This window comes from Syngnathus scovelli, chromosome 8, assembly GCF_024217435.2.
Source record: "Syngnathus scovelli strain Florida chromosome 8, RoL_Ssco_1.2, whole genome shotgun sequence".
Lineage (NCBI taxonomy): Eukaryota > Metazoa > Chordata > Actinopteri > Syngnathiformes > Syngnathidae > Syngnathus > Syngnathus scovelli.
The window spans coordinates 9,854,036-9,868,010 of NC_090854.1; the positions used below are offsets into that span (position 1 = coordinate 9,854,036).

Genomic DNA, 13,975 nt, shown 5'->3' on the forward strand with positions numbered 1-13,975 from the left:
TACATTTCTGAACCAAATTACAAGCACATAAATTTACAGATTGGGAAAATTGTGCCACCCGTGGTACAAGAGCAGAAATCAAATAAACCGACACCTACGGCTTCATTGTTGTTTATTAAACTTGATCAGCCTTATAGTGAGGCAAAGTACTTCATCTGTGCAAAATACATCCTACAGCCAAAGATATACAGGTTTGACCATAAACAAATCTAAATGAAAGGATTATCTACACTGGGAGCATCAAAGTAACTGCATTTGAAAGTGCTTTTATTTAATCATGGAAAAATTATATAGCTGAATACATTCAAGACCATCATTAAATGGCCCGTAAGCACAGAAGAAATTCAAATCATTCTTGCAGTAAGACATTCATCAAAATGAAGATGTGCACATTAACAATATATTTATTTTGTGATGATACTCTCTATTGGGCGGCTCGGTGTCGCACTGGGTAGCACGTCCGCCTCACAGTTAGGAGGGTGCGGGTTCGATTCCACCTCCGGCCCTCCCTGTGTGGAGTTTGCATGTTCTCCCCGGGCCCGCGTGGGTTTTCTCCGGGCACTCCGGTTTCCTCCCACATTCCAAAAAACATGCTTGGTAGGCCGATTGAAGACTCCAAATTGTCCCTAGGTGTGAGTGTGAGTGCGATTGGTTGTCTGTCTCTGTGTGCCCTGCGATTGGCTGGCAACCAGTTCAGGGTGTCCCCCGCCTACTGCCCGATGACGGCTGGGATAGGCTCCAGCACGCCCGCGACCCCCGTGGGGACTAAGCGGTTCAGAAAATGGATGGATGGATGGATACTCTCTATTTAGAAACATATGTAAAGATTTAGAGTTTGGGTGACTTTTCAAGTACGGTTAAATAAAATGTATCAATAAATATTAATTTGTGCAGGTATGTAAACGTGCTTAAGAAGGACATTGTCAATAGAATTTGTTCGACCTCGATATAATAGTCCCTCTTCACGCTGAATCTTAGGAGAGTAAAACATGATTGACAGTCTAATAGTGCAGTCTCAAAGTATCTAGACGGACGGATGCAGTACAAGGAGATAATGTCCTCATTTCGCTGCGGAAATAGTAGTCAGCATTATGTCAGCACTATGTCTCGACTTCTTTTTCTCCATTGCTGTGAGTTGAGATGGATTTCATGTGGAAATTTCCCATGGCAAAGTTGATGAAGACCTGTGGAGGTTGAACAATAATATTATTGTCGTTTTAATATTCCTTGCCCTCCTTGAAATCCTCAATAACAGTGAATTTGGTTTCTCTCCTCAGCTCCCCCTTCATTTCTTCTCCATGTGGTATCTTCCAATCCCAAAGCTCCAGAAGAGCACCGATTGTAGAAAATCAACACCGGGTTGCATGATTTCTCTTCCCAACTCATATTCCATTTATTTTCCCTCAGGCAAGCCCTCCAACCTGTCAGCTTCCCTCTTGCCTTACTTTTACATTCCCTACTTGTCTTTTACTCCTACTCAAGCTTTCTTGACTGTCCCAGTTTACCCTCCTACCGCTTTTCAGTCACTTTATCCACATCAAGAAAAAAAAAAACAAGATGGTTCGGTTCGCTCTCCCAGTCGATGCTTCATTCTTACCTCATCCAAGGTGGTCTGGCTCACAGAGAAGTGCTTGATTTTCAGCGAAGTCTTGTTGCGCTCCAAATGTTGGAAGATGTCAGCCACCCCTCCTGGTGCGACAGGAATGTGATACTCCGCCATGGAGGAGTGCTGGTCCTGATAATAAACGAGAACATGGGATGTCTCACTTCATAAATGATACTGTTATTATAGATATGCATTTGCTCTTTATTCAGAAAAACGAGTCCAAGTTTGTATTCCTGAATTAGGAATTTGAGCTAATATTCCTCCTGATTTGAGAAGAGCTTAAAAGGTATGTGTCAAATATTGCAACAGCTTCCTAAGATTACCTTCAGATAAGTGCTCGGGAATCGTGTCTGCATGAAAACAGTGATTGCCTCTACATCACCGGTGGACTCGGCCAAGTACATTTTTACAGTGAACCCACGGCCAAACCTGCACATAAAGGACATGAGTGTCAGCAGATGGGGGGGTAAAAAAATAGCTGCAGCAATTTAACAACAGGGTAGAAATTTTATTTGAGGACGTGAAGCTGATTAGCTGTCACAAACCTGTTCTTAATGTGCTGCAAGGAGCCCAGGCAGCGGAACTGACCTTTCACCATAATAGCCAGGCGGCTACACAGTGCCTCACATTCCTCCATGCTGAGACACGGACAAAAATTGAAAGGTCAAGTTTGGACTCAAAAAGGGTAATGGACAGGATTGAAGTACTTCTTCTAAAAATCTATTGAATTTTTAATACTTTTCACAACAAGCAGCGCATGAAGGAAGATGGCTAACCTGTGGGAAGTGAGGACCACAGCAGATTTTCCTTTCACCTCTTCAGAGATAATTTTCCACAGGTGTCGTTTGGTGCGAGGGTCCATGCCGGAGCTTGGCTCATCCTGATGTGTGAGAGTAGGACAGTGTTTTTTAAGTCATGCTTTAAACAAAAAAATGAAATAGTAAGAAAAAGAACTTTCCGTTTTTTATGAACACTTAGGCCTACTATACTATTTCAATGTTGGTCAAGTCTTTTTTTTTTTTTTTTGAAGAGGGCGAAATGTTTGCGTGCCACTGATCCAATCCGAGTAATTCTATGTGACTTCGGAGAGATGCTATCACTGAGCCTAACGGCACAGAAATTTTGATTCGCATCAAATCATAGCGATCAGATGTCAAACAAATATGCTCTTGAGGACATGTGAGTATGATAGGTGAGAGCAGTCTGACTGGTTGCCTCATTCTGGTATGATAAATATATAAATAAATGCAGGTGATATCATACTTGGCTTGCTTTGAAATGGATGCAGCACCTTTCTTTGCCTATTTTTGTATCTATGTGTACTCACCAGGAGCAGGATCTGCGGATGCCCTATGAGGGCGATAGCGGTCGAAAGCTTCCTTCGCGTGCCACAACTATAGCCATCGGTGATTGTGTTTCGATGGTAGTTCAGCTCCAACCGTTTTAATAAGTAGTTCACCACCTGCGAGACCACATGTGGGTATTGTAAAGGTTATAGACGCAGCAGGTAAACAACACTTTTAAAACCACAAACGAATCATCGATTTAAGAGGAGCGTCATCACAATCAACATAACATTTGAATATTATTGGTAAAGGTGCATCAAATCCACATCATAAATGATATTTGAGGATTTGTCTTAATATTATTTTTTTGGGGGGACATAGATGCACTTTAAAATTATTTCAAGGCTCTCTAACATGAGATTGCACAGCACATTAAGCCTGACAAAAACATGCCAATGTGAAATGACTCCATTAAGGCGTCCCCCATTATCCACAACAAAGGATGGGAGACTGTCAGCGGGAGACAACATGAGAAGAACTCGTAGGTAGAGCCTCATCTTCATCTTTGGTCATTATGCCATCATCATTTGGCCAAAGGACCATAATAACATCATTGCAGACAAACAGGGACAGACGGAGCCACTGGTCATATTGTTGAGCTGTGTGAGCGTGAGTGTCTCTCATAAATACACGCACATACACATTCACTGTGGCTATATGAAAAAGATAGTCTACACAGCCCTGTTTCAAAGGTTTTTGTAATTGAAAAAATAATAATAATCAAGAACAAATAAATAATGTGGTGGTACAAGTGACCGGTCTATTTTAAAGTTATTGTTGTAGATGTAATTTTTTATTGTGGTTTTAATTTCTTTTATAGAATTAATTTCACAAGCCTGAATTATGTTTTTTTTTTTTTTTGCATTCTTCGTTATGTTTTAACCTCACTGCAACATAAAGCACGTCAGTCAGCTGAGTAGTTCTTAAAGTGCTCTTTAAATGTTAAATAGATGTTTGCATAATTTACATGATTTTTCTGCCCATTTTCACGCATGACGAATATCAATTAGGGCCTGCAAATGTTGGTCAGTTGCGTATTTGTGTCAATCGACACCGAAAGAGCTGATTGGGTCAGAGAGCGAGAAAATTAGAAAAAAACAGGAAAATTACACCTTGTCATTTTCATATTTCAAGACTTTTTGTGCAAGGGTGTCGAGCTGTCCGAGAAATAGCGGACATCACTCAAAATATCGCCACACCTGCTGATTATTTTGGCTTAGAATGCATCAACCTGCATCCAACCTCATTTCAGACATCAACGGAACAATTCTAAGGCAATGAAAAATATCCCGGCCTTTAAACTCTTACCCTGTCTATCTGTCTCTTTGAGATGCCTTGAATTCGAGCGTAAAAATACAAATGCTCTTCTCCAGTGAGCAGATTATCCAGCGCATCCACCTGGGGACAGTAGCCGATGTTAATTCCCTTGCGCCGACACTCCATAATGTCTACCAGCCGCCTGAGGAAACACACAAAATAGACACAAGCACTTGAAAGGCATTCAGGAATTCAATCGTGGAAATGGACGTGAAGGTTGTTCCAACTACTTTGTACTAGAAAGCCCAATATTCTCGATAAATCAGAATGTGCTTTCATATATGAATAATGACGTGCTACATATTTATTTATTCTTCTTTCGACTGCTCCTGTTTGTGTATGATGGACCAAACACAACATGTGTAGTGGAGCATGAACGTCCCCATTAACTAAAGAGTCTTGTCAGTTTTTAGGATCATGCATGGGGTCCAAGTCTTTATAGAAACACTTTCACAGGGCAGCAGCTGTGACGTACAGTTATTGAACCAAACAAGATGCATTAATAGCATAAATTGATGTCAGCGTGACATTACTGCACATATATTATGCAAGTAACATACTGTAGGCCCGACACTGAAGCCATTTTTCAACTAACAGCTTCATCATCAGAGATGATATGAGTCAGCACATTCGCAAAGTGCCATATGCTTTCATCTCACTCGCTTTGCGGTGCTTTTAAAATCTAAAAAATAATGAATGAGTGTCTTACCCATCCCAGTCCCTGATCTGCGCCGTGCCGTCAGTTGGGCTCACATCTCCCGTGAGCATCTTGAAAGTGGTTGTTTTTCCTGCTCCGTTCACTCCGAGCAGACCGAAGCACTTTGGGGGGAAAAAGATGAATCATTTATTAAGTCTGCTTGACACAATGTTCAAAATGCAAACACTTTATAAACAGCATCGTTTAAATAAGGTGTTACAAGTAAATCATAGGATAGAACTATTCTCCATTGGTTTAATAAAAAATGGTTTATATGTGATGTCAGTTGATTATGACGCCTCTTGCTGGCAGGATTACCTCTCCTGCGGGAATTCCCACAGACAGCCTCTTGACTGCATAGCTCTTCTTGTTGAGATGCTGATATATTTTGGTGAGCTGGTTGACTTGTAGGATGTCTGCACCTGCTGCTCCACTGGAAACCCGCAAGCGCTCAGCTGCAACATCTTCATCTTCATCTTCAAATATCTGCGACACCTTTTTACGGCCCAAAATCAAATGCCTGCAGAGAGGAAATGTTGATAAGAAGATGAATTGCACAAAAATGATTCCAGACATTTTTAAAAGCCAGTTTTTTTATTTCTCTCACCTGACATTGCGCATGAGGGATGTGTTGAGTAAGAGGCGCAAAGCAAAGAAGACCAAGCCTTGGATGATGGAGGAGATGTACATCCAGCCAAGAGCTTCTGTGGAGAATGGGTTCTTGTAAGCATCGATGCCGTAGCCGCTAAGGAGCTGGACCTCCACATTCATCCGGGCCAGCTTCATCAGCCCGTTTCCAAAGTTGAATTGAGGGAAGATGAGGAAGGCGTTGCACAATGTTGTGAAGATATTCTGGATGTTTTCTTTCTGAGACGACATGAAGTCACCAAATAAGGAATTGCAGTGCAGCGCATTCAATTTCCTGACTCAACTTCCCAGAGTTATTGTGTAATAAGAATAAATCAATACATAACACCAGAAATGATTCTGACCTCTACAGTGTTTGTTGTGCTTTGACCCAGAAAGAAAACAATGGATGTGGACATGATGGTATTGATGCTGATGAAAAGGTTAATGCAGACGTAGATGATGAAGGCCGTCTCGGCATCCTTGAAGACGCCTGACAAGAGATACATCCAGGGGAAGGTGGCGAACCTAAGGAGTTGACAGTGGAAGCTTGATTTAATTCAGGAAGAATGCAACATCCAGCGTATATCGTCTATAGGTTGAAATGAAATCTCAAAGTGCCTCGTAAATTATGCTTATTTTAGAAAATTGAGGTAGAGAAGCTGCTGGCCTGAGAGTCACAGTGACAAGATGGAGGAAAACCACACCATGAGGAGTGTAAACAGAGTCGTGAAGAAAGGAAAATGGATTACTTCCTCCTGTATTCCCCCAAATCTTTCTTTTCTGGCCCACGCTTTCTTCTCACATAATCTGCTTGTTTATTTGATTGGGTCAAAACAACACAAAGAGAGAGAGAGAGAGGAAGGAAGGGAAAATAGATTCAAAGAAGTAAAGTAGCACAGGAAAACAAATAGAGCTCAACAGAGACGTCGCATCTGGGAAGCAAGCCCAAAAAAAAGGTGCTTGGTAGACACAGGACGGGTGCCAAAGCATAGCGGGGAACAGCAGCATGACGGCTGCAAAGCCGACCAGGTGGGTACTGGCTGCCAGATGGAGGAATGTGATTATTCATTGCTTGGGAGGGAGACATCTGTTTGATAAATGAGCTGCACAGTGCTGACTCGGCCTCCTCAGATCTCAGGCCCGTTGGCAGCAGAGCAAAACACAGGAGGGTGAACAGTAAATAGTAAAATTAAAATGATGTAAATATCGCCAAGGACAGATCTGACTTTAGATTAGTATGCAACAGATAGAAGCAATAATTGGGGTGAAAATATGTTTACAACCAAAGTGGATAAAGGTTGACCTTCAATCTAAACGTTGCTGTTAAATCGGGTTTTAAATGATTGGAAAATTTCAGATGATATCTAGGGGCGCCTGTGCTTCTTTTTTTGTATTATGGGCTAGAAAATGATTCACTCATCAGACAAGAAAAATTGCAATACATCACAAAGTAGCACTTGATTTGTTCTGTGACTGACTGGGTTGCACAATATCAGGAAATGGGATTTTGAATTTAGTGACTTCAAACAGCTAGTATGAGATGTGCTTTGAATCATTTCTCGCATCACAAATCAAGACAGGGAAAGCTTCCAGTGCGCTGAATAGATCACGACCCTAATATACGTATATGCACAATGATGGAGAAGCACAACTCACCCAAAGAGCACTAGAAGTAGCGCAACGGCATCTAAATTTTGTCGGTCCGTGAATGCTGGAACTTGGAAGGCCGCAACCACCACGATGGTCAAAGTGACGGGAACCAGATAGATGATCTGCGGGAAAGATTAAGGTCATAATCTATCGCTGACAAATTATTTGATGGTATCGGTTATTAAATGGATGAGGTGGTATTTTTCGTAATTTATAGACTGAGCAATTAGGTGTTACCATGTCATAAAGGAAGTTAATGGTCCAGTAGAAAGGCTCATTGATGCCTGCGATGTGTTGCAGCCTCTTGGAACCGCTGTGATGCTCTTTGACGACGTAGATGGCGAAACTGGCTGTGGTGATGGAATAACCCGTGATCACACATAAGGCCACAAGGATCTGAAGCATTCCCAGAGTGCTGTGGAGACGGAATTGTATTATTCACAAGTGGTCTTGCAGAAAGAATATCACAGCAGTATTTTTATGAATGGCTGGGCCGAGTTTGTTGACATCTGATAATGATGTTGGTGTGGCTGCACTAGCAATAATATATTGAATTGTGCCTTATATGAAAAAGGTTACGGCACCGTGCACTATTTTGACGAGATTTTTTACAAGATTTTAGAATGTCTATAATATATATGCATTTAAGATGAAGAACATTTGTGAGTTAATCGGCTGACTGACTGGATTAATCAGACGATTAATCGGTTATCAGAATTTTAATTTTGATAAATATCAGAATTGGACCAAATGGACAGAATTGGAATATCGATAAGTATTATATAGTATAATAGAAATAGATAGATATTATATAGTCAGAATAGACAGAAATTGAATATCAACAAATTGGACCAAACATACCAAATACCACTTTGCACTGGGGCACAGTCCTGCTTGGAATATGAAACTGATCAATTATAGGAAGTGGAGTAAAGTCATAAGACCACTTCCTGTTCCTGGTCAACCTCTCTAAATCGGCCAGACCACAACAACTGCTCTAATCAGCTGCCTGCAGCTCCAAAAGGACAAAGCCAAAGCTGGCTGAGTGACTAAATGGGAAGGAGGAATAAAAATGAAGGAACATGTGGTGGGAGCTTTACGGAAGCTCCCATTACTTTACTCCACATAGTCGGCTGCAACTGATCAGGCTCATTATCGGCACGGCCAAGCTTTAGCTTGAGTTTTGCAGTGTACCCCAGGGGCTCCCACACTTTGAGAATCAAGATATCTCATTGTAATAAGTCGACCGGATCCTTAAAATGGCCGAGACTAAATCAATACATCAAAAAGCTCTCCATGGATGCAAAAACCACTTGAAGGTTTGAGGTTGACACCATAACGGCTATTCAATCCACTTTCTGAATCATTTATTTGCTGTGGTCCACTGCAAAGCGTACATTTTAAACATTTATGTACTGAACATAGTTATTCATTTCAGGAAAGAGGTTTCGGTTAATCAGCTGCTTGGCCATCGAATGACCGAACATCATTATATTGGAACTGTGTAAATGGATTATTTACATTGAGTCGTCTTCATCTGCTCGACCAAAGTATGGATGACTGGACACTGAAATGGCTGCAAGAGAAAAAAAGGCGGAAAATGAGCAAAATGTTGTCAACAACTGAATTAAAAACATTCTAACAGTGTCAGACTGAACAGCTCATTATGTTTGTATAGAAATATACTTTTTAATCTTGGAATGCACCTAATTACCCAGTTAAGATTTTGTAAAGAAGCGTCCGATGAAAGTAGTACATAGTCTATATAAAATAAAATAAAAACCGTGGCAATAGATTATCCACCCTCTCTGCTCTATGTAACTCCATCCATTTATTTGACACCAATTGCTCATAAATAGTTGAGTAACCATATATTTTCTGCTGAATGGACTGGATAGGCTCTCAAATGCAGTGTTGGAGGTGAACACAAGTGCGATGACACATCCGTGGGCAGGTTCTAACCTCGAGTGGGAAGTCTATTACATAAGGGTAAGAACTGACATGTCCAAAGCTAAAAGATCATCACTGTTATAAGTAATCTCTTGGGACCTTCTTTATTGAGATATGCTAATACGGAAAGCGTACATAGAAGCACTATATAATGTTATTTAAATATCGAGTCTAATCTTTACGGTGATGCAATGTCACAATCAATAATCAATGTATCAACTGCATACAGTACCATATTTCTTTGGATCCTTATCTGCTGGAAGTTTGGAGCGTAGGATGACATTGTTGAGGCTGTTTAAATATGCTGGAATTGTGTGGTAGCCCTCAGGGTTGAACCAAACCTACACTCATAAACACACACACACACACGCACACACACACACACACACGCACACACACACACACACATACACACACTATCATGTGAGGCCATCTATGTATGTCATGATTTCCTTTCCATCAGTATAATTACGATTAATTAGAGGTTTGCAGCAGCGAACAATACCTTCGATAAAGTGGCGTTATCAGACATGGCTAGAATGTCGTTTTGCAGGTCACGTGGGAACGGCATACCAAATTCAAATCCACCGTACCTGAGATGAAACACTGTTTAGGGAATGGACTCATTCACACATGTTCAGGTATAGCCGCAAAAGATGCGTACAGGGAGAGACGTGCAGCTATAAAAGTGGCAAATTATATTGGCAGTTTGTTTTTTGAACCGTTTACCTGTTCCTAATAAAACCATTGGCCGTGCTTAACAGGTAATTCTCTACATTGATTCCACTTAGGTTGTAAACGATCTGCGAAGATGGGACCTGCCGACTGGCTGAATTGAATCTTTCACCATCACAAACCTGCATTATATTTGAGAATGAAACCAAAAGCATAGAATAACATTGTAAATGTGAATGAAGGCATGGGATGAAACAAATGTGACCTCACTGGACCTCACCTGACCCTCATTGGTACATTTGCAGTTACTAAATGAGTTGTTCCCTCCGTAATTCCAGCTGTGAATTTGGCTTTTACAATCCCTTGCAAAAAAAAAAAAAACAAAGAAGGAAAAACATTCAATGAGTGAAATGGTATCTCAGTAATATGACAGGAATGAGGTCACATGCTAGAACATAACTTCACAAATATAATGCAAAAATTCTGTACACAGCCAAGGAGATGGAAAGCAAGCTGAGAGTGAATTACTCGTACAGTAAGGCAGCTGCAGGCACTCAAGACAATATTTTGAAATGTAAATTTGGCAGCTTAGGCGTCACGTTTTTTTTAACGATGTTGGTGGGGCACCAATTCGGGTAATAACTGCAAGGCAAGGCTTCTTTATGGCAATTCATATATGAAAGTTTACATTTTAAAGTAAAGATAGAAGATTCTGCTGCCTCAGGCTTTTGCATTATGTATTGCATATCATCACATCACTCGGAAACCTTCAATATCCAAACGCGGTCAGTTTCATATTTTATAAATATATAAATATATAAATATAAATATATACAAACTCATATATTTACTATGTATACATATACATTTATATATACACATTTATATTTATATGTACAGTATATATAAGCAAAAGGACAATAACAGATGTAGATTTGTGAAGCTGGGCAGCACATTCGCTCTCTTGTCATTTGAAGGCAAAACATTCAATCTCCATTGCACCGTTAGATTTGTATGCTTCTTCTGCGGGTCCAGGGAGCTTTAAAATGGCTCCGAGGTGTACTTCATGAGTCTCAACAGTGATTCAGTGACAGTAAGGGGGAAAATCTCTGCAATAAACGGGAGGTGTTTATGGAATACAAATTATGCTATTGAGCTGCAAGGCTCTCTGCTGTGGGCTTTTCACTCACGTACACATGGAGCCAAGCAATAGGAAAAATAAGTGAATTTTTGAAATTTGGAAGGAGGCAGACTAGTAATGAAACAAGGCACCAGGCATGGGAAGAATAAGAATGAGATGGGCAGGAACTGAATGTTAAATATGAGATCTTGTGTTGTTGTGTTTGCATACCGGTTGTTAGCATTGTCAAGGCAGCTGTTATCCATTCCTGGGTATGACATCATTGTGTCCACCAGCCGGCTGGATTTACTGTTCTGGTTACTGTGAAAGTTCAGAACACAAGTAAGGGAATTGATCATACCTGGAAAGTTGTCACTTTTTCAAGTGTTATCAAAATAACTTGATAATTAGGAAAGACATGTCAAAATTGGTCTTAACTGTATAGCAATTTTGAAACAAAACAAATCATCTGGTACGTAAATCTTGTTACTGGATAAAAAAAGATAAATAAACCATTGATGGATGTGTACTTGAACAACTCAACACTTTTTTTTCCGGTACATATCCTTTATCCTTGATCAAATAGTACTTCTCGAGGCGAAGACAACCTCCCTTGACATTTATAATGGTATTCACTGTGATCGTGCATTGCATCGACACACATCGGATTCCGTCTTTATTTCCCCATTGGTTATGTCTGCCCTTCAAAGCCCCTCAACTTTGTGATACCCAAAAAGTGATGTGGGATCACGCTGGGCTAATTCAAGCAATAAGATGCATCAGTCCTTCATTAATATTTCATCAAAATCCAATTGCCTTGCTGCGGGATGTACTTGAATGATTTTTGTGCCTCCTACAGGTCTCATATCACAAGCGCAAGGTCTTTGCACGAATCATGTCAGTCAGTGAGTACTTGTCCAAAGTCTTTGACATCAACTAGATGGTTTTACGAGGTCTTTTAATTTGTGACGAGAACTGACCTGAAAAAAGAGTAACTTGGTTTAAGGTTGTAGAGTGCGGGGCTAAGCTCCAACTCAGGATAGTGCCCCAGATCATTCTTGATGGATCCCAAGCCCATGGCCAATGTCACAAACAAAACAGGAAGCAGGATCTTGGACAACAGGCCTTTGTAGTCTCGGCGGCTGTGATGGAACCTCTTGATCAGAATGGCTTTAATTTGCTGCCAGGCCAGAACTATGCCTCGTGCTCTCCTTGAACTGTGAGTCAAGTCTGGAGGATATGATGGAAACACACAAGACTGAAGTGAATCATTTGCTTTGTTTACTCGAGGAATACGTTACAAAACAGTTCAAGTACAGCATGAGATGATTTGAGCAAAGAATGAGGGGAGATATAACTTCAAAGAAGTTGGATGACAATTATTATTATTATTATTATTATTATTATTATTATTATTATTATTATTATTATTATTATTATATTAACACAAAACAAATCCAAACATAATCTAAAACAGAAACATATACTTACTAGTTTTGTCAGAAGTGGAGAATATGTCAGTTGGATCTGCAGGGAAACTATCAATGGAGCTCGTGTCTGAAACTGTGTCTGAGATAGAAAAGGGTCTGTCCTCCTTAGACGCACTTTCTATGTTTTCCTCTGTCAACTGGAGGAATACCTACAAAGACATAAAAAAAACAAAAAAAACAATGTAAAGTATGAAGAATCCTTACCGTATATTTTGAAGATCATCCGGTTGACATATACGTTAACCTTGACATGCATGTGCGCTTACCTCTTCTAGGGTGGTATCAGAGATACCGTAGCCGCCCAGCTTGAGGTCATCCAGGTTGATGTCCAGGGCCGACAAAAGAGAGCTATATGAGGAGGCAGTGGTCGAAGCGAACGGGGGCAAGGAATAGATCAAGTCATTCCCCTGGGCCTCTTTTAGCCTTGCTTCCGGTACATGTGCTTGAATAAAGGCCTTCATTTCAGCGTCGTCAAAGCTCTCGGACTCGTCAATCTGCACCTGAAGTGGTTATGGAATTAAGTTAGTACGTTCTGTGTATGAAGAGGAAAAAAAATAATGTGTAATTTGTGCTTTCATCAAATGTTTACGTGTCCGATGCGAAATAGCATTGGGTGCTGTTTCTAAGCCTTCACACAAAGCATCTATTTTTTTCTTCCATAGAAAAGAATGGGTTAGGGTTACAATGTAGTATTTAATGTCATGGTGGAGTTTGTTTTAAGGGTTACCTCTAAGCATCCACACAATAACCTGTCATTAGGTAATACTATATTACACTTAATCCAGACACTGAGTCCACACATCAAATCACTTGAATGACCTTTTTGGTGAGAGTGAGTTTGTAGCCCTGGCCCAGCTTGTCTTTCAAATAGAAAGGGGAGCCACAGCATTTTAACCCGCCTCGCTCCAGGAAAGCAATGCGGTCACTCAGCATTTCAGCCTCATCCAGGTGGTGGGTGGACATAATGATAGTGTGTCCTGAGAAAATACACAAAAAATATGATTATTTGTGTGTATATTTGTGATTCTCACACAGTAATAAAAATATACAAAAAACAAGTATACTCACGCTTTTTATTTTGGATAACAATGTCCCAGATGCTTCGCCTGGAGCACGGATCAACGCCCGTTGTGGGTTCATCCAGCACCACCAAACGAGAGCCGCCGATGAACGCAATGGAGATCGACAACTTGCGTTTCATGCCGCCTGACAGCGTGCCCACACGCTTGTGTCTGTGTGCGTACATGTCTGTCTCCTCTAAGGTCCTAGAAGATAAATCAGAAGAACTCAAGACAATCCCCCCTATTTAATGTTTATACCTGTATATATTTATTAGACAGTTTTTTTGGGGGTGGTGATTTAAAGCGCAACAAAAATAGAGCAAAACCCTTTACAGCCCTCAGCCCACATTAGTATTCTCGACTTGCACCTAACGGCCTTATAAGTGCCTCGTAATATCGCCTCTGCTCCTCAGATGGGAAATCGAAAACCATA

General features: G+C 40.6%; 1 protein-coding gene across 1 annotated transcript in view; it reads right to left on the bottom strand.

Moving 5' to 3' along the window:
* Positions 1 to 95: 95 nt before the first annotated feature.
* Positions 96 to 13,975, bottom strand: part of abca12 (ATP-binding cassette, sub-family A (ABC1), member 12) — a 37,368-nt gene continuing 23,488 nt past the window's right edge. Inside the window, exons 49-72 of the mRNA XM_049728053.2 lie at positions 13,550 to 13,746; positions 13,301 to 13,458; positions 12,748 to 12,981; positions 12,483 to 12,630; positions 11,972 to 12,221; positions 11,223 to 11,312; positions 10,152 to 10,233; positions 9,926 to 10,053; positions 9,702 to 9,789; positions 9,429 to 9,537; positions 8,768 to 8,822; positions 7,484 to 7,661; positions 7,253 to 7,368; positions 5,959 to 6,121; positions 5,574 to 5,833; positions 5,285 to 5,486; positions 4,979 to 5,088; positions 4,261 to 4,411; positions 2,934 to 3,068; positions 2,383 to 2,486; positions 2,152 to 2,244; positions 1,930 to 2,035; positions 1,598 to 1,735; positions 96 to 1,184 (exon numbers count right to left, since the gene is read on the bottom strand). Coding sequence (XP_049584010.1) covers positions 1,101 to 1,184; positions 1,598 to 1,735; positions 1,930 to 2,035; positions 2,152 to 2,244; positions 2,383 to 2,486; positions 2,934 to 3,068; positions 4,261 to 4,411; positions 4,979 to 5,088; positions 5,285 to 5,486; positions 5,574 to 5,833; positions 5,959 to 6,121; positions 7,253 to 7,368; positions 7,484 to 7,661; positions 8,768 to 8,822; positions 9,429 to 9,537; positions 9,702 to 9,789; positions 9,926 to 10,053; positions 10,152 to 10,233; positions 11,223 to 11,312; positions 11,972 to 12,221; positions 12,483 to 12,630; positions 12,748 to 12,981; positions 13,301 to 13,458; positions 13,550 to 13,746 — 3,379 coding nt within the window. The 3' untranslated portion in view covers positions 96 to 1,100. The remainder of the gene's footprint in view (positions 1,185 to 1,597; positions 1,736 to 1,929; positions 2,036 to 2,151; positions 2,245 to 2,382; positions 2,487 to 2,933; positions 3,069 to 4,260; positions 4,412 to 4,978; positions 5,089 to 5,284; positions 5,487 to 5,573; positions 5,834 to 5,958; positions 6,122 to 7,252; positions 7,369 to 7,483; positions 7,662 to 8,767; positions 8,823 to 9,428; positions 9,538 to 9,701; positions 9,790 to 9,925; positions 10,054 to 10,151; positions 10,234 to 11,222; positions 11,313 to 11,971; positions 12,222 to 12,482; positions 12,631 to 12,747; positions 12,982 to 13,300; positions 13,459 to 13,549; positions 13,747 to 13,975) is intronic.